Below are 25,782 nucleotides of genomic sequence, written 5' to 3' on the forward strand. Positions count from 1 at the left end.
GTCCGCGGGATGCTCAGTAGCCCGCTGCCCGGCCCCCGCGATCGTGTGTTCTTCGCAAGCCGCTTGCTGCTGCAGAGTTGCGCGAACTAGTCATGGTGCTGTGGGAGTCCCCGCGGCAGTGCAGCAGCTGGACACTTTGCGAGGGCTTCTGCTGGCTGCTGCTGCTGCCGGTGATGCTCCTCATCGTGGCCCGCCCGGTGAAGCTCGCGGCTTTCCCTACCTCCCTGAGTGACTGCCAAACCCCCACCGGCTGGAACTGCTCCGGTGAGTCCGCAACCCCGGCGCCCCGACCCCCTTCATCCCCGCAGAGGAGACGCGTTTCCAGCGCACACCAGGCTGCCCCAGCGCNGCGAGAAATAACTTTAGGAGGAAGAGCAAGCCAGAAAGCAATACATCAAATAGTGACTGCAGGAGAAACACTGATTCCTGGTCAAAGTGCCATGGGGTGCGCTGGTCTCGCTTTCAAGACCAGGTCACACGGATTCTAAAGGAGCTTGGGTGTCAAGAGAATCTCTCTCTCTCTCTCTCTCTCTGTTTCTCTGTTTCTCCCTCTCTCCCTCCCTCCCTCTCCTTCTCTCCCTCTCTCTCACATTCTCCTGCAAAGACGTTGTTTTTGCAGCCCAGGGATGCTTCTTGCTTCCCCAAGCTCCTGATGGTGAAGGGAAGTTGAGAAAAGAATCAGGCGTCGGTCTCCCAGGCCTGGGTGGGCAGAGCCGAGGCAGGCAGCCTCGGGCGGGCGCGACCGATCCGGGCGGGCGCGACCGATCCGGGCGGGCGCGACCGATCCGGGCGGGCGCTCGCTGCGTTCCTGGGCAGGCTTCCTCCCAGTGGGTCAGGCGCTCTTCCTGCTTGCTGGGGTCCCTTCAGAGTCTGAACGCGAGAGCTTGGCAGGCTTGGCTCAGCTGAAGCCTCCTAATTAAATAGGGCCCGAGGATGGGAGTTGCTGTACTCCGGGGCTGGCTTCGCATTTCAGGATGTCAGCCCAGAGTGTACCCGGGCGGGATGGTGGTGTGATTTCATTGGCATTTTAAATTGCATTAACATGCCTGGGTATTGTCCCCTAGGTCTGCTCTGTTCTAGTTTTAGCAAGCGTGCGTGTAATTTTTCATCTTCTGTAAATATAATTCTGCTGTCGTTAAATCTGGCTTTGAACAAAGTGGCTTCCAGGGATGTATGTAAGCTGAAGTGTATGTAACTTTGGAGAGGTGGGAATGGCCAACTGTAACTCACAGGACGGCAGAACACGTAGTCCGACGTTGTTACTGATGTCAGTCCCATGGAGGAACATTATTATGCATCATTTTAATTTGTGCTTCTTAAAGACAGGTTGAGATTTGCACCCTGTTAGATTTGGGTCAATAGATTGCCTTTGTTCTGTTTTTGGCAATCTCTAACTTTCGTATTTTTACAAAATTTAAGATGTTTTCTTTAACTTATTCGTGGTTCGTAGGTGCATGTGTGTTATTTTTGAAAAACCAAGTTCCAGTTTGCAGGTGTCTAATCACTTTTCAGGTGCTTTATCATAGAACTGTGAAACAACCTGCAAAATCACTTGCTTGAAATGGTCACAGCTTCGTAGATCAAAATGACTGGTTTGCTTCACCCCAAGTGCAATATCGCTTTAGGAAATAACTAACTTAAAAGTGAAATTGAGGTTGGCAATCAAGAGATGTATTATTAGCTGGATATCTTAAGGAGATCTGGAGAAACTAAAGAGAATAAACTTGTTTTCAAGGCAGATTTTCAAGAACCTGGTACCCCCCCCAACCCTGTTAACTTAGAGGTGATCAATCTTCATTTGAGCCAGACAGACCATCACAGAAAACACTGTGCCTGTTTATCTTTATTATTGGGGCTTTGTTTCCTCTTTGTCTGGAGAAATTCCAAATAAGGGGTTGCTTCAGACCTAAAGGCAAAAAAATGATTAAGGATAGAAAAATGATAAAATGACATTCAGAGACCATCACCAGCTCTTTTCTGTAATGTAGAGTTGGGGGGTCATAAACTATAGTCTACTTAATGAGAAAAAAAAATAAAGAAGCTAGGAATCAAGTGTTAAGCCTTCTTTCACTGCTGCCGGCTAAAATAAAATAGCACAATCAAAAAAGAATATTAAAAGATGATTGACTAGAAAAGAATTGTGAAAAAAAGAAATGAATATTGATCACTTAACTAGGTTTTGGAGGTTATCAGTAGAGAATGACCTTGCAGTACAGCTGTGGTTATTGGAATAAAAATTTAGATTCAGAGCAATTCTTTCAAGGCTGCATGATAGTGCTTTTGTTGTTGTTTTAAAATCTATACCATTTTTAAATGACGGGAGTATTCTCTTTGAATTTGAGGTTATGATGACAGAGAAAATGATCTCTTCCTCTGTGACACCAACACCTGTAAATTCGATGGGGAATGTTTAAGAATTGGAGACACTGTGACTTGCGTTTGTCAGTTCAAGGTAAGAAGTCTGATATTTGCATCTTCTTAATCATTAATGAGACTACAAGAAAGGGATCTCCCTTTACAACCCATCACTTGGCAATTTATAGCTATGCGAGCTGAGAGGAAAGCTGGCACCAAGCAAAAGTGTTGTGCTGCCAGGAGAGCCAACGGATGTCAAAAAGACATAGCTTTTGGAGATATGTGTATGCCAGACTTATAAATGCCGCTGGAGGTAGAAAGCTTCAGGTTGTTCCTTGGTGTGTCAGCAGCAAATTAGGTTTATGTATCCCATCTGGCAAGCATTTTATAATTCAACTGCTGGGGATAGTCATAACGAATAATCAATGGATAAGAAGTGTGGATTTGTACTTTTGTTATCATGGGGACTATCATTTTTCTTATCATATTGCTGTCTTTTAATGGCCTTTGGTCTTATGATCCTGGCAATCCAGGTAAGTTTTTTAAACACACTCTTTACTAGAGTGACTTCAGAACTATTGTGCTAGTTTGGGAAATCATGGAACTTATGAACATATATCAACTTTTCACGGGCATCACATTGAATTACAGCTGAATTTCCCAAGAACCCAAAAGAGTGCAAATAGCTATAGGTCATTCATAAACATTAGGAAGATATAGTTTGCCTCACATTAAAAAAATGAACAAAATAATTTTTTAAAAATAGAGTGGAAAACTGTAGCACTTGTGTCATCAAAACTACTTTATGAGTATCAATTGAAGTATCGATGACTGTCATTATTACAGTCATCATCTAGAAAATGCTTTATACCATGTAAATTATAAACCTTCTTTTCTTTCAGAATGTTTACATAAGCATACATACCCTCAACTACTATAGGTATTATATTAATGTCTTATATTCACCTTTGAGTGTTGCTGAATTACTTTTTTAAATAGACATGTTTAACCAGGAAATATGTGAGTAAACAAAACTGTATAAGTGGGATCAGGTAAAACCTTTCCAAGACTGTAAGCAAAACTAAAAAATTAAGGAAAATATGTTGCAGAATGAATGAAAACATTAGACTGAAATTAAGGCCCAAACAATTGTTGTAGTATGCAATATTTAGAATTGTTGATGAAATTAAATATTTTAAATTGTATTCAACCTCTAGTGAGAGAGATAAGGGAATTCATATTTAAATATAGTTTTTATGGTTTGTAGATGAGCTAAAAGCTTCTTGAAAATTTTCTTTCCAAGAAAAGCAATGAAACAACTAATATTTGTAAAGTGCACCACCTCCTGGTGGGTGACTATTGCTGTGACCATACTACAGTCTTTCAGACCACACTGTAGTTTTAGAAACATATCTGTGCATATTTAATATGCATGTGACAGGAATCTCTAAGGTCTCTGGCCACACTGAACAATGTAATGATGTTCTTTCAATGAACTGCATGGGAGAGATAGAGCATGAAAACTCTCCAATTCATACTTTCTCCAATTGTTAACTAAGGGGAAAGTACAGCTGGATAAATCAGTAATTAAAGGCCCAAAGGATTTTGTGAATTTTCCCCCCTTTCAGTTTGTGATTCCCATAAATTTGTCTTACTTTCATGACCAAGGATAGACATAAGAAGTGAATTCATAAACAGTAGAAAATGAACCAAAAAGACTGTTCCTTACATGGAAAGCCATCATTCTAACAAGATTCCAACAAGAGAAAAATAATGGAGTTCACAAAATTCTAAATGGGTGCATGCTACTACAGGGAAATGTATAGTTTTCATATTCAAGAAATTATATTCAGTTTTCAGATTCCATAAAGGGTTTTGGTAAAACTTTTTATCAACCAAAATATTTGTGCTTTTCATGTTTTGGCCAGCCAGTTACATTTGTCATTAATTTAAATAATTGTTCATTGGAATAGACTGGGGAGTGGGCATTGAAACCAACTTTGAATTTTAAATTTTTTTTAAATTTTATTTATTTCTAGGAGAGAGAGAGAGACAGCATGAGCAGGGGAGGGTCAGAGAGAGAGGGAGTGACAGACTCTGAAACAGGCTCCAGGCTCTGAGCTGGCAGTCAGCACAGAGCCCGACGCCAGGCTCGAACCCACAAACCGCGAAATCATGACCTAAGCAAAAGTCGGATGCTTAACCGACTAAGCCATCCAGACGCCCCTGAAACCAACTTTGAACAAGAAAATAAATGTATTTTTTTTAATGCCTGTAGAATTTAAATTTACTACTAGGTTACTACTACTATTAGCTTGTGCTTTGTGATAGCTGTCACTCTGTCAAGAGAAAATAAACATTTCCTTCATGGAAAACTTAGACTCTACACATACTAAGACTATAGAGTGACTGAATTAAGTTCAAGATCAAAGAAAATGCACATGTTGTGCAAAAAATAATAAGTTATTTTAGGCTAAGAGTATATTGATTCAGTCCTTTCCAGTACCTTCCAATGAATTTGAGGTTTTGTTGTGGGGTTTTTTTTTCTTCCCTTCATATAAGGAAGATGTCCTGATAATCTATTGTTCCTATATGCTAGTTTAAACTAGCTGGGGTTATCTGTATAGGCTTACAGATACAGTCACAAATTCTTTCATTCAAATTAGGATGCAAACTATGGTCATTCTGTCTGAGTGTTACATTTCAAAGGGAAGTGTGGATATGTGATCTATAGTTTCCCAATTTGGATTATTACTGAAGCACTGAAGTGAACATATATTTGCCCTCACTTCTCTTAGATGATTTAAAATAAACATAGGGATGACTGGGTGGCTTAGTTGGTTAAGCATCTGACTTTTGATCTCTGCTCAAGTCATGATCTCACTGTTTGTGAGATGGAGTCCCACATTTGGCTTTGTGCTGACAGTGTGGAGCCTGCTTGAGATTCTCCCTCTTCCCCTCCCTATATGCCTCTCCCCTGCTCGTGGGCACTCTCTCTCTTTCTCTCTGTCTCTCAAAATAAATAAACATTAAAAAAATTAAATTAAATTAACATATTCTACCCTTTATTTGTCACAATTGAATGAGGTAATTATTTTATCGTGCTTTTATAGATGAAGTAATTAAGGCTCAGAAATATAAATAACCATCATTAAGTGGTGATCATAAAGTAAGAACCTAGGTCCTTTGCCACCAAATCTATGTTTTTCCCAGGACATTATACATACATATGAAAATATCAGTAACAGCAATAACAATACCAAATTGTTGTAGACAAGTCAATATCACAGGTAGTACAAATGAGTTTTTAATGATCATATGAGTTCCAGATATGGCCTATTGCCTCGTTTCTATCTGAATACCAGATGACATGGTGATGAATCATCTAATAAATCAGTTGTGGGGAGGAAAATTTAGAGATGGATGGATGGATGGATAGATGGGTGGGTGGGTGGAAGGAAGGAAGGATGGACAGAAGAAAGGAAGGAGAAAAGGAAGGAAAGAAAGAAGGAAGGAAAGGGGGGAGGAAGGGCCATATGCAGTTATTCATAGACAGCATTGGTTGTATATACAGTGACCAATTATCAGTTTGTAATTCAAAAATATGATGAAGTTATGCCTTTCAGATACTATTTAACACAGCTATTAAATGTTTTCATTTAATAGGTGTGTTTTAGATCTGCAGTTGTTCCACTTACTAGGATTGCATAACAAATTGCCTAGAACTTAGTGGCTTAAACATAATGAACTTTTTTTTTTTTGCTCATGAATCTACAATTGGATGGTACTTGATGGAAATATCTCACCTCTCCTTACCTTGGCATTAGCCAAGGAAGGGAGAGAACTCAAAGGCTTGATTCTGTACTCTTCTCAGGGCTCTCACTCATATGTCTATCAGCTGGAGACCTTGGTCCTCAATGTGGATCTCTCTGTATGTGTTAGTTTGGGCTACCTCATACCACAATGGCTGGGTGTTAAAGGCAAGTATCCAGAAAGAGAGAAAGAGCCAGATAGAAGCTGTATCCTATAATGACCTAGCCTGAGAAGTCACACAGAGTCACTTTCACCATAGCCACAGGCTTGCCTCCCTCAAAGTCATATTTTCTTTCATTTAAAGAAATGTGGTTACAGAGAAGGAAAAAGTTACTTATGGAATGATCAAAGGATTGGGACATGTGCAGGTTTTTTTATCTTTTTCTTTTTTGGAAGAGAAACATACCATATCCTAAGCCATTATTCTTAAGCCTTTGACAACTGGGAATATAACAAGAATTCACTTAACATCTGTGGAGTAACTTCTACATGCCAGATGCCATGGAAAGTGCCGACAATCTATAAAATGTAAGTTATACATAGCTTCTAGATGCTGAAATCTCAGCTAAAAGAAATCTTTATTAACCAAACAAGCAATAAATCATATGAAAAAACCTCTCTCATACATTTTTTTGTTCGTCTGTAGTAAAACGAATTCCATATATTTTAGAGTGTCAAGTCATTGATCCACTAGTATGATACGTAGCTACTCTCTTAAGCTATGCGGACACTTTGCAACAAAATCATTCCACTGGTAAACACATATTTGGACAATAAACTTAAGATTTTTATAACATCTTAAGAAAAATAGAATAACTGTTCTCCTGGGAGGAAGTTTGTACAACACATACATTTATGGGTCTAACCATCTGGGCCTGAGTCTTGATTTTTCTCTTACCAGCCAACTATGTGGCCTTTAGCAAGTCACTTAACATCTGAATCTGTCCCTTCATCTGAAACTGAGCAGTACTATGATTACCACTAAAAACTATTTCCAATATTTTGGCATATTTTAACATAGTACTTAGCCTATTTTTATGCACCAGGGTATCCTGTTTTCCTTTAGTTCTTTAATTTTAGACATGTGTGTTTAGTGTCAGTGTTAGATGGTGTGTCAATTGTATTCAAATAAAAAAATACATACCATGAGAGACAAATAGTTTACATTTTTTTTTATAAATGAATATTCCAAAGTATTTTAAAAACATAACTCTGTTAATCCTCCTGAATGCCCTAGTTAACCATTTCAGATGGGGAAACTGAGCTATAAGCTTGTTAAATATTTAACTGTTGAGTGATGTCCACAAGGTCCTACACCAAGGGGATGAGAGAAATTGGAGAACTAAGACCAGACTTGCACTCCTGAGGCTTAATGATTTAGAGTTATCCTTCCTCCTTGCATTATTCATATAAATGAGTGCAAGTCATGGTACTAAAGGCCAAAATCATCCTGCTGATAATCTACAGTTAAGCTCTTTTCAGCTCCATACAAATCTCCCTTTTGGCTTGTGCATGGAACTTGGCAGCTCTGTTTTTAGCACTGTTCACATTTGGCTTACTGCATCCTTCAGAAGTGGCATATGAGCACTTTATCAGTTTATTCCATATTTTAAGATGCATATCAGCATTGTGTACTAGCACTTGTCAGAGGTAACAAATACTTCCCACCCCGCACCCCCTGTCCACTGACTACATCTGTAGAAACAGATGAGAAAGATAAATAGAGAGGTTCTAGGGAGTGGAGTGGAGAAAATGTGGACCCAAATAATCTATTGTAAGCAGGTTTGAAGATGGAGATAAAAGGTAGACAAGGACTAGAATGCTAGAACCTGAGCATGAGAGCTTACTAGTCTAAACATCACACTAATTTTGACTACCTTCTACCTGCTGAAAGTGTCAGCAAGTCTATTGACTATGATATGTTACCAGTTCACTTCTTTCTGATCTCTCCTCCATGTGCTCAGATACCATTTTAATGTTAGTGGGTCCTCATAAATCCTCCCTGGTCCTGAACACAGCACAGTTATCAAACACCTATCCATCCACCTGCCTCCCAGGCCATGGATCTGATGGGAGCACCAGCCCCATTTATTTGGTGCTACCTCAGTAGTGCTCACTGGAAAATTCAACTCTTCACGGACATTTTGCCATTGCCTTTTTTCTTTAGTAGTGATAAAGATTTTGAGTCCTATGGTAGGTCAATTCTCAGATACAAGTTAAAAACTACATATATATTGGGGTGCCTGGATGGCTCATCAGTTAAGCATCTGACTTCTGCTGAGGTCATGATCTCACAGTTTGTGGGTTCGAGGCCTACATCAGGCTCTGCTCTGACAGTGCAGAACCTGATTGAAATTCTCCCTCTCCCTCTGCCTCTGCCCCTCCCCTGCTTGCTCTCTCTGAAAAACAAATAAACATTGTGAAAAATACATACATATTTTAGAAAGCTTGTGGAAGGCAGCCTTTATATAGGTATCACTTGATCAGAAGTGAATGCCTATTTATTTATTTTTAAAAAAATTTTTAATGTTTTATTTATTTCTGAGAGAGAGAGACAGAGAGAGAGACAGTGTCAGCAGAGAAGGGTCAGAGAGAAAGGGAGACACAGAATCGGAAACAGGCTCCAGGCTCTGAGCTAGCTGGCAGCACAGAGCCCCACGCGGGGCTCGAACCCACGAACAGTGAGATCATGACCTGAGCTGAAGTCGGACGCTTAACTAACTGACTGAGTCACCCAGGCGCCCCGTGAATGCCTATTTAAATATCCTCATTAGTAAAAGATTCTAATCAAGTTTTAAAATATAGTCACATAGATAGACTGAGCCTGGGAGCCAACAGTAACTGTAAAAAGGAATTACTGCATAGAGGGCTTCCAGAATATGTAGATTAGAAATTGTAGAAATGTAGAAGATTTCTAAAATGTGTCATATTTAAAATAGTTAAATCATTTTAATCACATGTAAGTAATTTCTAAATAGATGTGATTTAATATCTTAATCATCATGTTAGCAATTATGGAAATCATAATGTGAAAGTCATACAATTTGGATTTACTATTGGGAGAAAAGTATATCACTATTAATAAGCTCTATTTCAATTTTTCAATAACAGATACAAAGTAGACTCATAAAATACGACTTTTCATTTCAGAGAACATTAGCTTATCCCATTTTATTTATAAATTACTAGGACGATTAAACCATTGTTACATAAAGGCAAAGAGCAGGAGTTAAATGGTTGATTAAGAAAGAGAAAGTACAGATATTCTAAGGAAATAGAGTAAAAAAATAAATTTCAGTTTTTAATTATAAGATCATAACCTTATTGAGAATCTGTTCTTTTTCTGGCATAAGTCTTTGAGTTTAATTTAACTTATGATGGAGTTTTAGGTTGATTATCATATACATTAAAACTTTCCTAGCCATCTCACTATATCATTGGTTAATTTTGTATATGTTGTAGACTCACAGCCATCAACAATCCAAATATTTTAATAGGAACTAGAAACAGAAAAATGTTTTCACATGCATATGTATGTATGATTTGCTTTACTTAGTTTCCAGCGTAGGTGGATATTTATAAGTAATCATCTTGGTTATTACGTTTGTTACAATTAAACAATGAAGCGCATCAGTAGTAGTAATCATGAGATAATCACATCTCTAGTGTAATTAGCAGGTAGAGGACACCGCCAAATATCTCTAATGGCTTAGAGTGTGATTATATTGCAATGAGCATACCCTCCAGGTTACCTCATTTTCTTTGTAAAATGTGTACTTTTTTGTAATGAGGTTGTTTTAAAAATGAACTTTTCTCTTTATGAAATATATATTAATAGTCATACTTGTCAAAAGTCAATAAAATTTACATATGTATGTTTTATATACATGTCAATAAACTTCACTTCAATAGTTACTGATTTTTTCCTTGTATTCCATATTTTGTCTTTTTCTTGCACTCTGTCAATTTCCGATGATCTAAAGATACGTGACAAATGAATGAGTAACCAAATGTCTTATCCATATATGTAGAAATTTGTAAAGATTAAAATTCAACAGGGAAAAAACATAGTAAGGAGTAACTGATTTCATTGGCATTGCAGCTATATATGTCTGCTCCAAACACAGATAGGCATTACCTATTTTTAATAACATGAATACTGTAGCATACTTTGATTCTTTCCACCAAGCCAGATGGGCATATATCTGAAAAACAGTATTAAATAATGTTGATACATTCACTGCTATATCTTTTTACTGTTGCTTGTCCAATCACTTTTTTGGAATTACCTGATCAATTTAGAAGCCTCCCTCCATCCACCCCATCCAAATCAAATGACTATTTGGCTGACTTCACATATCTTTGAATGATGCCCTCATAAGGTCAAAGACTTAATGGAAACAATGGGGATTACTGAAAATGAAAACAAGTATTTTCTTTTGCAATTGATTATTTTTGTTCAAGGTGTCAAAGGTATGCTGACTTCAGTACTAACCATAAGCTTCTATCTGTGTGTTCCCCAGTGTAACAGTGACTACGTGCCTGTGTGTGGCTCCAATGGAGAGAGTTACCAGAATGAGTGCTACCTGCGGCAGGCTGCATGCAAACAGCAGAGTGAGATCCTTGTGGCGTCTGAAGGATCATGCGCCACAGGTATGTATGTGATCCTAAAGATTCCCAAGATCTGTGGGAACCATCCTTGCTTTTCCTGATATGTTATATCCAAATAAGTAACTCAGACTCCACAATGGCTGCATAAGCCTCTTATTCTTTTGTGCAAAGCATGCATTTTTCTTACTTTTGCCTTGTTTACATTTCAAATCACTTATGGAAGAAAGAGAAAATCTACTATAAGGATGTTGATTTTAATACGTATGTTATTTAATGAAGTGCAGACAGTTGAATAATATAATTAGAGGCCTAGATTTACTGACTATGTGCCAAATATAGAGAAACTTATCTAAGCACAGATACAGTTGGTTTGTCTGTTTTGAACAATAGCATCATCTGATAGAGGGCAGTTTTGCAGATCTGGGTTTGAAAGTGAAAATGTGGGTAACTTCAGCAGCACTATAAAATATGAGCTTCCTTAAAAAGTGAAAATATAGAATAGTGCCAGGAAAAGTCTGTTTTATTGGAAAGATAACAAGTATTAGATAGATAACAAGTATTTCTTAGATAATAGGTGTTTTTCTATTCTAGGGAACTATGTAAAATGTCATGTGTATGATGGTTGGGTCAAGATAGTAAATGAACAAGGAGAAAATCTTATATTCTTTAAAAGATTATCTTAAGCCTATTGATGGCTAGTAATTCATTGTGTGCCAAATTGTACCAGTGACTCGTAAAGTTCCTAAGAACTAGCAGAAGAGAATGATATTACTCACAGATGATGTAGGCGTTTTGGTTTTGGTTTTGATTTTTAGGTAATCATTTCCGTTATATGATTCTTTGCCTCATGATGTGAGCATCCTTCCTGGTGCCCCACTTGCTTCTTATTTGCTAGAGCAAATAGATCATTGCCACTTCATCTGTCTTAGAAGTAATGAATGAAAAGGACAGCAACATGTGAGAGTCATTGGACTTGCTTCACCAGTAGGGAGGAAGGAGGACCAGGATGGTACTCTCGTAGTAAAGATGGGGGAAACAGGAAGAAAGACAGGGAGCATACTAATTATGAAAATCAATCTGCCATACCTACGGAGAAAATTTAAAGTGATTTGTGAAAACAAATCATATAGAAAAAAAAAACCTGGAACCTCTGACTCTTAAAAGTCAAGAATGTTGAAGACAAATACCAAAGAGTAGTGAGAAAAAGATCTTGTCTATTCAAGATCATTTAGCTTATCGGTGTGTCTCTGACAGTAGCCAAATGAAAATCAGTGGGCAGTTATAATAAAGGATCATTGAGTGATGATACGGCTAAGAACATTTGGTACCAAAATCTTTCCTACTTACCAACCTCCAAGTTCTTATAGGCTCAGGCACACACATTCTCCTGATTCATACAAATCTTTACATTCTAGTCCCTGTTGTATTGTTTGTACTATGAAAATAAATACGTAGCCAAGTAGAAAATTTAATCACAATTGAGTAATCCATACCTACTTAATTCACATAATTAGATTTCTATAGGATTTAATTAGGAAGCCAGTCTTGCTGAAGGTTTCCCATTGACTTAAAAAATCTAAAATTTTTTGATCTGAATAATGACGGGGGGACCAAAGTATTTTGATTAACCAGGTCAGACTGTAAATAAATTAGAGTTCTAACTTTTGATCTAAATGAAATTCTCCTTCTTTTCTTTGTAGATTTTCCATTTTTTGAAATGCTATTTGACAATGAATAGAGATGGCAAGTTGTGATCCCTAGGAATAAAAGGCATAGATGATATAACTTTATTATATTTCATTGAACTTACAAATCTTTTTTGTCCAAAAAATGGTTTCCTATTGGGCAGTGTGCTCAATAGTCTCACTTTCATTTTCCTTTTTTTTTGTGTTATAAGAAATGCATTGACTAGGAGTTCAGATTTTCAGGTTCAGCAGCATGACTTCTTAGGTGTTTTTGTCTCACCAATAAGGCTTTAGTAGACTACTTATTTCTGGTTTGCCAAGATGGTTGATCTTATATTAGAGAAGCCTTTAGAGCTTTCCATCACAATTTCATAATGATGCTATGGACCTGTGGTTACTTTTGCCATCTATTCCTCCTTTCTTTCCTACTTACTTAATTTGGATCAAATCAAACAAAAACTGTCTTAAAGACCTTGCCCCTTGACTTTTTAGATAGATACGTGGGAAATAAAACCAATATACTGAAGACATTTTTTTCCTTTTCCCAAACCATACATAGTTATTAGAAACCCTGTAAGTGAATAGGCAAGATGTTTACTCACAGTGTTAATTTTTATGTACCAGACACAGTGATAAGCATTTAAAACATGCTATGGTGCTTTTTCTGTGTAAGTCTCAAAATAACCCAATGACATAGACGTTACTATACTCATTGAATGGAGGACAGATAAGCTTAGGAAGGTTACATAATATTCCTTATGTTATCAAATAAGTAATGTTTGGAGATTTGAATCTATAAGCTTTTATGTACTTCCTCTTATGTGAATATAAGTATAAAAAGCTGAACATGACATGGTTCCTGATTTAAAGAAGTTTACAGTCTTAGGAAGAAACAAGAAACTGTACACATTTAATTAAAACACATAGAATATATTGGTGCTATAATAATACAACCTGTTAGCCTATGATAATTATAAGTAATACTGAATTAAGCTTTCAAATTAATTCAGATAAATTTAGTGAAAATTTTAGCGGTGAAAGTATACAAACGTTGACCATGCAAGCACTGTCCTATCCCAAAGTGGCAGTGCCAGGAGTTCTGATTATCAGTTCAGTTGATTATCTGGTTATTTGATTATCAGGACTCTTCTACTATGGAGATGAGAGCATCAGCCTTTCTTGATCTGAAACAGTTATCATCAAACAGTGAAAGCATACAATTAAAATACTTATTTGAGTGTACATTTACTCAGAAGGGTTTTTTTATAAATTGTTTTACCAGTTAGCTTGCCTTAAGGAAAGACTCTGCTGGCCTAAAGACACAAGTTAGTAAATGATGTGGCTTTCTGATTTAATACAGTGTTGGACTCTATGAATTAGTTAATATGAGTCTCCACCAAGGCTGATTATTTAAACTACTACTCCTTCAGAAGTGGCATTTGATGTATTTCTTGAATCCTGGTTGAGATTTCATTGTGAGATGAGGATTTCAGACAGAGAATACCGATATTAGTCTTAATATCCAGTATAAACATTAAAAACACATAACCAAATGTATTTAGAATGAAAAGAAGTGGAGAGGCAAAAGGAAGATGATGCCTACACTTAGGAGGTAGAACCAGATGGACACTCAATGGTCTTGACTCCCTCCTAGAAAACGGACTGTCCATCAGAACTGAGTTGTCAGAAATGGAAAACTTTTATCAACTGTAATTATGTAGGAGGGAGGAGAGAGAAGAAATGTAGAAAGAGATGCAGAAGGCAGGGTATCATTTTTTTTTTTGGGGGGGGCCACCGTCACTTAGGGTGTATCCAATTTTAAGCACAAAGACAGAAGTTAATCTCACTCCTCTATGGATTTTAAAAGCAAAGGATGATGTTGATGACAGATAAACTTATCCACAATTGTGGTATTTGGAAAATATATTAGCAATTACATGAAAATATAATTATCTATAAACTGTTTTTTTCTGTGTATATGTGATTTATAATACTATGCCTTAATTATGAGTTTATTTGCCACATGTCTTCACCTGCTTAATTTCTGAATTTCACTGTTATAAGCATTTTGTTCTTATTTTTTTTCAGTTAATGGCACCAAATTCATTCTGGTTAAAATAAAAATATGACAGATTTTACATAGTCAATTTTGGGAATTGTATCAAAGCTGGATAATAGTTTTTCTTACAGAGTTTAAGAATGAAAATAATAGAGAATTTATTTTATGAGTTATGCAAATTAAATTAAATTGATGTGAATATACATTTTCAGGTTAAATATTAGTAATTTTCTCCATTATATTATTGTCTTAAAGAAAGTAAACATGAACTAAATAAAGTCACAAATAGTCTTTGGATGTGTTTTCAAACAAAAACAAAGTATTTCTTTTCCCCTCCAGATGCAGGATCAGGATCTGGGGATGGAGGTAAGAGTTGCCTTTTTATATATTTGAAGACTTACCTATAAATATTATTTATGGGTATTAACATATATTTGCCATTACAGATATCTGAGACAAATTCACATTTTTCATTTTAGGAAAGGGACAAACAAAATAAGTATCATCCTATTTAGTACATAAATGTATAAATGAAAATTATTTGTTATACTTATGAATCATACTTAAGAATTTCATCTTATCTAATCTTTCTTGTTCATTTATTTGTTTGTGCCTGAGTTATCTTTAAGATAGATATGCATGTCAGAACTTCCTAGGGGCACCTGGGTAGCTCAGTAGGTTGAGCATCCGACTTCAGCTCAGGTCATGAGCTCATGGTTCCTGGGTTTGAGCCCTGCGTTGGGCTCTGTGCTGACAGCTAGCTCAGAGCCTGGAGCCTGCTTCAGATTCTGTGTCTCCCTCTCTCTCTGACCCTCCCCTGCTCACACTGTATCTCTCTCTCTGTTTCTCTCTCAGAAATTAAAAAAAAAAACATTAAAAAAAAAAAGAACTTCCTAAAGGAAGCTTCCAAAAACATTTAGCAAGGCAGAAAGAACTCATGAGGAAATCACTTAAATATTGAGATTTAAAAATATATAATATTGCCCTAAAATACCATGTATTGATATTAACACATATGTAACTCTCATGTAAACAAGATCTTAATTATCACATCAATAATTTGAAACTGAAGGAGCTTTGGTGCATAAAAGAAGGTAAGAAAGATAAACAAAATGAAAATAAGATATTATTTTTATTTCTTTGTTAAATTAATCTATATTTATTTTTCTTCACGTAAGACATGTTTTCATTATTAAGTCATGTGTTTAAGGAAGCATACAAAAGAAAGGCAAAAACTTTTAAAATTTGATCTGGTGTACTGACCGCTAAATAATACTTTATTTATGAATTGCATCTTCATTGTAAATATCCCAAAATACTTTTTCAAATGAAATCTGAACAAATTTCCAGCTTTATACACAACAAGAAAAAAAAGTTAGGCATAATTTCAACAAGAATCAAAAAAAGAGAATGTATAAAAACATACTTTCTTGAGGCCTTGCTTGAGTTGTAGAAAATGATCAAATGTATGATTCCAAGTAAATTTTAGTGTTTAAATGCAGAATTTGATGAAAGATAAAGAAAAGAAAGCCTTGGGTTCAAGAAAGATCTGACTTATCACACTAGTTTGGGGAATACTTCAAAGATGTATCAAGTTGCTTTATGTAATGAAAGTCTTAATTAGTTTAAGTAATACCCAGAGAACACAATTACAACAAAATACTGGAGCACAATTTTTCCCATAAAGGCTAAAGCTGAACAGGAGTCAAGATTTAGTACCATGAGAGCATAAGATGTATTCAATGTCACATGATATTGGACAGTTATTTGATGTTAAGACAGTCTTTCACTACTTCTAAAAAATGTTACCCCCTGGCTGATTGATATAGTGTTCCTGAAAAAGCTTCTCTAACTGTTTGGAAAGAAGAGCAGAGAAGAATAAATTAAATGGTAAAGAGAAAAAGAAAGGAAAAAGACAGATAGTTGCTTGAGTAGATATTTCACCACTGGAATATTAAGGAATTAATCAATTAAAAGTGTTGCTTTTGGAAGGAAGTAATTCTTATGCAAAATTCTGTTTATTTCCCAGTTATATTTAGTCTTTATGTATAGATTACCTACTTTTCCAGATACTGTATTGAGTTTCAAATGTTCTACTGTTCAGGCAACAAGTCTTGTTAATTTTTTAGCATCTTTAAAAACAAAACAGACTCGACCCACCTGGGTGGCTCAGTTGGTTAAGCATCCGACTTCAGCTCAGGTCATGATCTTGCAGTCTGTGAGTTCAAGCCTTTGTTGGGTTCTGTGCTAGCAGCTCAGAGCTTGGAACCTGTTTCGGAGGTTGTCTCTCTCTCTCTCTCTCTCTCTCTCTCTCTCACTTTCTGCCCCTCCCCCACTCACACTCTGTCTCTCAAAAATGAATAGATGTTAAAAAACAAAACAAACTAGACCACAGAAAAATCTTCATTGCTCTTTCTGTTAAAATGTCACAATATACTTTTTTCTATTTGAGTCCAATATCATATCACACATCATTTTAATTAATTAATTAATTTTAATTTTTAATGTTTTTTAAATTTATTTCTGAGAGAGAGAGAGAGAGCAGGGGAGGGTCAGAGAGAGAGAGAGACACAGAATCCAAAACAGGGTCCAGGCTCTGAGCTAGCTGTCAGCACAGAGCCCGACACAAGGCTCGAACCCATGAACCATGAGATCATGACCTGAGCAAAGTCATACGCTTAACCAACTGAGCCACCCAGGTGCCCCCATTTTAATTTATTTTTTAAGAAGACATGGTTTATGTTTCAGATGCTGGTTTCCAGCGTACATTCATTGTAATCAGTTCATGCAAGTGATGGTGAGATCAACAGCACTATTCCCTGTTTCAGTTCATATTGAAATCTTTGCTTCATTGTGCTATCCAGTGATCTAAATAAGATAGTAATTTTTTAGGAAATAATTTCAATGCCATGAATATGATGTTTATAATCTGAACTATGTATATTAGTTAGAAACCACTTTCCTTTTCTTCATCTTCTTTTTGCTTTTTACTCTTTCAATTATTTGTGCTTTATAGTAACTTTGAGGAGGAAAAAAAGGAACTTCTTAAAAGATAATTGTTTTAGAAAAAGAAAAGAACATATAACCCATTTAGTTCTGAGTTGTACTCTTTTTTAAATAGCTGTTGTTCTGAAAGTTGTGGCAATGAGTATTTACTCTGACAGTAAGAATTATTTTTGTAGTCAAAGGCCAAACATTTTTTAAACTACTTTTTTTTTCTAGTTGTTGTCTTACTTTGCTCTGAAATACTAATGGTTTTAATTTTCTTTAATTTTTTTACTCTATTACAAGGCACCAAAAAGGCTGAGTAACTAAATCTAAAAACCCAGTTTAGACTAACCTGAACAATTCCAATCCACATATCCATTGGGTTATACATAAAATATATTTGATTCACTAGCTCTATTATAGAAGATAGACTTGCCTCTGTATTCTGACAGAGTTCCTGTTACCAAATATCAGAGGAGCCAGAATCAGTTTCCTTTGAATTAACCAAAAGTGATTAAATTACCTGCAATTGTTTGCTTAATCCATCAATCTTAGCTAGTGATTGTTCTAACTGGTCTCTATAGGATATATTTTCAATAATGTGTATTTAGTTAATAATTGGGGCATCTTTGCAAGCACTTTGGATGGTTAATGATTATTTTTCTAATTTATTTTAACAAAAGTTAATATAATTCCGAACTGGAATGCATTGATCTGAATAGAGAAGTGAACAGATTTATTTGCAAAAATATATGTATGTTTGTGTACAAAAATATATGTATGTTTGTATGTGTGTGTAGCTATTATAAGTGATATCATTAAACCTCCAAATCCAAAATCATTTCAAAATACATAAATTTTTACTTTTTAAGGTTGTCCTGTATTTTTTAGGTTAATGAATTTTACATTAGCAATGAAGGTTAGAACTGATTACTTTAAAATAATTTAAGTTTAACCCATTTGCACAAAGGCATATCTGTCTTTTCCTACATTTGAGGGAACATTTTTACCACAATGTGAAAGTGAGATAAAGATTTCATGACATAAGTATATATTTTATAGGGAGTTTTAAAAATTTTAACTATTGATCTATTTATTCAGATGAAACAATTCAAAGTCCTAACTTTATTTAGGTAAAACATGTTTACTAATCTCCAACATGATCTGCAAATATGCGTTCATTTATAAAAGTAACTTGTAGTGTAATAAAAAATACTGCATACAGACCTTAAAGGTTGGGTTTTCCCATGTCAGTATCTGTATCCTTTCACTGTTTAAGAAAACTCATTAATACAAAGAACAATTTCATATTATTTGTTTTGAACATAAGACTTGATGCTCATGGAATTCTGTTTTCAGACAAAAAGTTAGAAAGGCATCTATCTCAAACACCTTTTTTGATTAGAATCACTCTTGAAAAAAAATATTGGGATAAACTACAATTAACTCTAAATGCGTCCTATAGGAAGGTAATGTGTGGTAACATGTGGACCAAATTCCAAAGAATTTCAGAACATTGTTGAAAGAAAAGGGTTGGCATTTCAAGTACGTATATATATGGAGATTTAATGTTGTAAATAAGAAAACGGGTGTGTGTAGGAGGGATAATAACATCTTATCCGCCCACAGACTTCCTTAAGCAACAAATACTGCAGTAAGAAAAAAGTATTAAAGAAACCTCTTAAAATCCAGGGTTGTGTGGGTGGTTAAAGAATAATTTTTAACCCCTGCTTTTCTCTCAAAGTCTTTCAGTCATATTATAAAGACAAAGCCATGAATATTTTCCTTCATTCTCTTAAAAATATTTCTGGATTCATTGGATTTTTGATAGATTTCTAAAAATAAGAGATAAGTCTGGTGAAATGGAAGCTATATTTTAACTATTTAAATAATTGTTATAGGTCTGGAAAAATACACAAGTAAATTTTAATAACATCTTATGGGAAGTTGTATGATAATATCTATAGAAATAAAATGTCTCTAGGGTTAGATATAATGGGTATATTTTCATTTCGTGAGGTAAAATGAAGCCCTGAGCCTATTTATACAACTTCTATAATTACATAGTTTCAAAAAAATCAGTTAATAGATGAATATCAGATATGTATAGTAACAAATCAAATTTACATCCATTATTAGTATAAGGACTGATTTTTAATATCTAGGTAATTGTTGTGATAACTTTACTGTAATGATACCAGTTATGATATATTTTTATTAAATGCAAAGTTGCATTGTGCATGGTATTACTCAGATGTCCAAAACTGGGACTTTTATTTATTTTTTATTTTTTAAAAATGTTTATTTATTACTGAGGCAGAGAGAAACAGAGCATGAGTGGGGGAGAGGCAGAGAAAGGGAGAGACACAGAATCCAAAGCAGGCTCCAGGCTCCCAGCTGTCAGCACAGAGCCCGATGTGAGGTTTGAACACACAAATAGTGAGATCATGACCTGAGCCGAAGTCAGACTCTTAACTGACTGAGCCACTCAGGTGCCCCAGAACTTTTATTTTATACACATTTTGGATAGAGCAAGAGATGTTTACACTGCAACAAATTTTAGACCCTAGGTTGCTATTTCTGATTATGTGGGTTGCCAAAAATTGGGAAACAGTATTGTAAGAAGTCTGAGAACTTAAAAATTATTTTTTAAAAATATTTGTTTCTAATATGAACTTGATGATACTGAAGAATTTGTTGAATTCAATTTGTTGAATTGAATAAGGCTAACCGAACCTATGTATTGTGGCAAGGTTTCTGCAGCTGTAACAATGAATATGACAGTTTTTTTTACTCTCGAGGAGATTACATGTAAATTCTCTTCTTAGCACACAATGGGAAAAAATTATGATTCTAATTATCAAGAGAAAAATAATCCCCTGAAGAAATAAAATGTTAAATATACTGTAAATAACAAGGAACTGAATATTCATTCCATAAAATGTTCTTATATAAGGCTAAGAAATTTTTCTCTTCCATGTTGCTGTACACATTCCATTTCCTGACCTCGATTTGTACCTTCTCTACCTCACTGTCATGGTCAAGTTCCAGCAAGCACAATATGTCTCACCATGCATTTTCTCCATGACAGCCAAAAGCTGACGGGCATCACTTGTAAGCAGCTTCAGCTTAAATACTAATTCAATAAAGAAATTCTACCATGTATGAAAGGTCTGACATTCTTTCAGGGCAATACATATGGGGAGAAAGTGGAAACTCTCCTCACTTTTGCTGGCCTGTGCCTGAGAAATGCTGTTTTGCCTGGAGATGGGCGTATAGCCATCTGAACTGCAACTGAAATCTCAACCCAGCTTTTATGGGTTACAATCCGTTGTGCTTTCTCTTCACCTCAAAGAAAAGCAATATTGCAATGGAGCAATGAAATAGAGGTAGAATGAATGAGGAGAATGTAATGGATAATAAAATTGGAAAAAATACGAAAAGCAAACAGAAGGGGGGAACAAAGTGAGAATGATGGAAAATGAAAAAGGAGGGGAAAGGATCTTTGTTATCAACTTGCCTATACTTTGTTTTCAACATGGCTACCATCTTAAAAATAAAAATAACTTTCCCCCCTAGTAGAATAGTAATAGTTGTCTGAATTTCTAGAGAAGATTGCTTGAGAATGTGAAATGGATGCTACCAACTTTTGTCTGTCACCTATATGGGTTAAAAAAAAAAACATAGCTAGGAAGAGAAATGCGGTCATTGTGTGGAGGGTGATAGAAATGCCTTTGGACTACAAATCGGAAGATATGTATTCTCAATTTTTAATTGGCTTGAAGGCTGCCTAGTTGATTTTTACCCTTGTCTCCTTGGAGAATCATTTATCTTATCAGTAAAAAGAGAATAATATCTACTTATAGGAAAGATGATTATAACAAACTAATGCAAGGAACTTTGAACTCCAAAAAATTAAAAATGAAATTAAAAGAATATATATTACCTTTGCTCTTTATTCCCATTTATTCTAAGAATATAATTTCTCTGAAGAGTTTAATTAGAAGTTTGAATCTTTTAATCAGTTATTTTTAAATCCATGGTTTAAAGTATTGATGCTGAGATAATGAGCAGAACCCTACGAATCCCATCACAGTTTTCAGCATTTGGAGGAGGCAGCTTGCTTCACACCTTCAGGGGAAGTGAAATCAGAGTTGATGTCAGAAGAACTACACTTACACAAGATAGACAAGATACAAGGGATAACACTTACAATTTCAGAACAATAAATATTGCCTCCATGGAAAACCAAAAAAGAAAAAATGGGATACATTCACAGTACAAAGGATTCAGTACACTTAAAACTAAGGAAGAATTTCCATTAGGATTCTAAGCATTGGGGAGTTTTTCCAAGGAGGCTTGAGTAGAAACTTGAGTAGAAAGAAGTTCTTTTAAAATAGGTGGAAAGATTTGATTGTAGTTCCACTTGATGTGAGAGCATGATCAGATAAATCCATAAGGATGCCCATACTCATATATAATTATTGGTGGCTTTTTTAACTTATTTTTTACTTATTTTGAGAGAGAGCATGCCTGAGTAGGGGAGGGACAGAGAGAGAGAGAGAGAGAGAGAATCCTAAGCAGGATTCTGTTAGCACAGAGCCTGATGTGGTGCTCAATCTCACACACTGTGAGATCATGACCTGAGCCAAAATCAGAAGTCTGAGGCTTAACTGACTGAGCCACCCAGGTGTCCCTAAAATTATTTGTAAAAAATTCCATGGTTTATAAAAAGCACTTAATTTATTTATCCACAATAATAGCCTTTGGATGTGTGAATGATGACCATGAAGGATGAACATCTTATCCTGAAACCAAACAACAGTGGACATGATAACTAAGTCAGTCCTCAAACTCTAAGAATGAAAGAAACTGTAGTGACACAACTATACCTCCTGCAGTAGCTGTTTGCAACAGCTACACTAGACCCTATATTCTGTGGTTTGTACAAATCATAAATGCCATCAACAGTCATGTAAGATTTCATCATCCCATCCTCTCACCCCTTCTCACTCTCATCTTTTTATTTCTGAATTCATCTATTTGACACAGTACTCAACCGCTATGGGTGTTTGTGTTTGTTATCTAAATTAATCATACTCCACAGTCCATGGCACATTATGATTGCCTCTATTCTCCTGTATTCATTTTCTCCTTCATTCTCCATCCCTAATCCTGTTCCTTTTTTCCCCCTAAGCATTCACTCTAAGGTATTCAATATACTTTAAATTTTAGTTGGTGGTAGAGGAAAGTATGCGTATTTGTGTAGCAGCAGGAAATAATAATTAAAAACATAGGTTCTAGGGGGAGGTTTGGTGGCTCAGTTGGGTAAGCATTCAATCCTTGATTTCAGCTCAGGTCATCTCAAGGTTTGTGTTTTCAAACCCCACAACAGGCTCTGTACTGACAACATGGAGCCTGCTTGGTATTCTGTCTCTCTCCTTCTGTCTGTCCCTCCTGTGCTTATGCTCTTTCTCTCTCTCAAAATGAATAAACATTAAATAATAAATAATACATACATACATACATACATACATGCACAGGTACTGGTTTTAGAGTCTGTAGGTTCGATCCTGACTCCACCACTTACTAGCAATGTGACTGTAAGCAGGTTACTTAGACTCTGTTTTTAGTTTCTTCATCTGTCATCCTGGCAAGGTTTCCAAGGAAATAGACCCTGAGCTTGAGATTTGTGCATTCAAAGTTTACTGAGTAGTAGTCTCAGGATCAGCATCTGTGCAAGGAAAGAAAGTGGAACTGGCCAGAGGGAGAAGCTAAACTGGTGCAGTTAAAATTTTTTTAAAAAAGCCACAGCGGTGTTCCTACAGAGCTTTTAAGATGTGCTGAATGAGAGCAGTGGGGCTGGCCTTCACATCCCACCACTGATCACCACTGAGAACCACTGTGGGCAACCCCAAAGAGGGAATGTTACCTTGGGCCAGGTGGCCCTCTGCAGCTGCACAGTACACCAGGAAAGAGACTCAGCAATGAGCTGTCAGTATATAATACTCCCAGTAGCTGAGAAGGGGAAAAGGTGAACATTGCACCATGGCATCCTTTATGATCTGTAAAATTTATAACCAGGGAAAAAACAAAGCAAAGTTTCTGATCTTGTAGAGCTCATTTCTTGTGAAGAGACCCAAAGAGTAAACAAATAAGCAGGGGAAAGTATTGATTGTCACATGGTAATGATTTCTGTGTAGGAGAAAATAGGATAAGGAGAGGTTGTGGGGAGGGTGCTGCTAATTACCTTGGGATGATCAAGAAGGGCTAGACAAAGATGAGGAGGAAATGAAGGAGCAAACCTGGCAGATAAGCAAAGGGAGGGCATTCTAGGGTAAGCACAAATGCAAAAGCGTACCCAGGTGATCCAGGAAGATCAAGGGTGCTAGTTGAACTAAAGCGAGGGGAAAGGTTCTTGCAGTTGAGGAAGGGAGGTGGGGGGTGACCCTGTAGACCTTCCTACAAGGTTTGTCTCTTTTTGTGAGTGAACTAGAAGCTGTGATATGACTAGTGATTTTATAAGATCTGTGTTGAGAATGCACTGTGTTGAAGTAAGGGAGGAAGTGGGGAAGAAAAGAGATAGTTTCTTTTGTCTGGTGGTTGTTGATTTTCAGGAATTTGCGGTATATACTCTAGAGTACCCCTTGTCTGTGTTAGATATATCAGTCTGCTACCCATCTGAAGGACATTGTCTGTATTGAACAGATATTCTAGGTTTTTGTTTTTGCTATAGTCTAATCCATTTTTTTCTCCTAAGGTACTTCTTATTTGGGGTTTTATTTAAGATGTCCTTCTTCTGTTTTGATACTTTTAAGCAAGCAGAAAATTTCAGTTGTTACCAACACATAGGAATCCCTCTGTATGCTGCAGTGCATGCCAAATTGCACAGAATTTGTTTCAAATTTGGATTTGAAAATATAGCTTTTTTTTCCACTATACTAAATGTTCAATACGTATTGTAGCATATGATTTTCCATGTGTACTTAACAAAGAGCAATTTCATTTTCTCTGGTAAATTACACAGTTGTTATAGCTCTGGAATAGAAAAAAAAACCAGGAATAAATAGAAAACAATGTTTAAATAATGTTAGCATCCTGGCTCAATGAGTCAAACTAAAAGAATTATTCCAGAGTAGTAAATAGGTTCTGAAAAATCTTTCAGTTTTGTATTTCTTGCTGATCTCTTTGGGAAGAATAAAAGGGGAACTAACCGGATTTTAAATAAGGTCTGATGCTTCCAAGAACCTGTTCTACAGATGGATTATTTAAGCTGAATCCAGTCCTAATTAAATAGGTCTTATAACCTTAATCTTTCCCCCAATTTTCTCATTTTCCAGCTGCTTTTCTCACTCCTTAATCCCATAGTTTGGCTGAATACGTGGCTGTTTTGTCATTACCTTCTTTGGGTAAAGGCCACAAATGGAAAACTCATTATTATGAAATCAGTTAAAGAGGAAACCCATTTTTATGATGGCATCTGTGTAAAATTGATGTGCTCTGCACATATTTGTTCCTGGCAAAATTGGGAAATTTCCCATGATCTTGTAGGCACTAAATTAGGACAAGAGTCATTCCAGATACACTGACTGTCCTCTCCAGAGACTGTAGTACTAACAGAAAAACATGACCTTTGGCAAGTAGAACTTCTGACACATTGATTTCAGTGGTATTGGTGAAAGCTTGGTGAAAAAATATGTTGAGCTGGAGAGCGTCATCTTTCCGCAACCCTTCAGGCTTTGTGATGCCTTTTGAGATTTTAAGGGTTGGGGAGTTTACAATGTTGAGGACTTATTCAGTTACTCAAAAGACAACCATAATAGCAGCTTGGATGTGGTTGTCTTTGAAAGTAGGTGTTATTTTTAAATATAATTAAAGAGAAACACAGCTGGCAGTTTAGAAAAAGAAGGGAATCAGTAGTAGACTTATTATACTGCATCTTAAATGGTGGGATGGTATGAAATGGTTATATTCTGGAAGCTCACACTCTCACTGCTTTTGAGGTCCATGCTGTCCAATGTTCAGACATTGATTCAGAAAACTCCCTTGGCCTTTCACTAAGAGAGAGCTCCCGTATGCTGAGCTGTGCTTTGAAATGGAATGTGGCAGAGTTATAAAGCCAGTCCAGTCCTATAAATCAGCATGCTCTGTGGATTTTTCATTGTGGATATTTCTCAAATCTATATCTCCAGACCATCCACCAATCCTCTATTTCAATCCCTAGGCATCCCTCGTTTATAACGTTGAAAAAAAGCCTCCTAACAGGTCTCC

At 36.2% G+C, this 25,782-nt stretch overlaps 1 protein-coding gene across 1 annotated transcript in view; it reads left to right on the forward strand.

The window, feature by feature from the left end:
- Positions 1–6: 6 nt before the first annotated feature.
- Positions 7–25,782, forward strand: part of TMEFF2 (transmembrane protein with EGF like and two follistatin like domains 2) — a 226,278-nt gene continuing 200,502 nt past the window's right edge. The window contains exons 1-4 of the mRNA XM_077780218.1: positions 7–264; positions 2,343–2,452; positions 10,692–10,821; positions 14,863–14,889. Coding sequence (XP_077636344.1) covers positions 93–264; positions 2,343–2,452; positions 10,692–10,821; positions 14,863–14,889 — 439 coding nt within the window. The 5' untranslated portion in view covers positions 7–92. The remainder of the gene's footprint in view (positions 265–2,342; positions 2,453–10,691; positions 10,822–14,862; positions 14,890–25,782) is intronic.

The sequence above is a fragment of the Crocuta crocuta genome, unplaced genomic scaffold, assembly GCF_008692635.1.
Source record: "Crocuta crocuta isolate KB4526 unplaced genomic scaffold, BGI_CrCroc_1.0 scaffold38, whole genome shotgun sequence".
Taxonomy (NCBI): domain Eukaryota; kingdom Metazoa; phylum Chordata; class Mammalia; order Carnivora; family Hyaenidae; genus Crocuta; species Crocuta crocuta.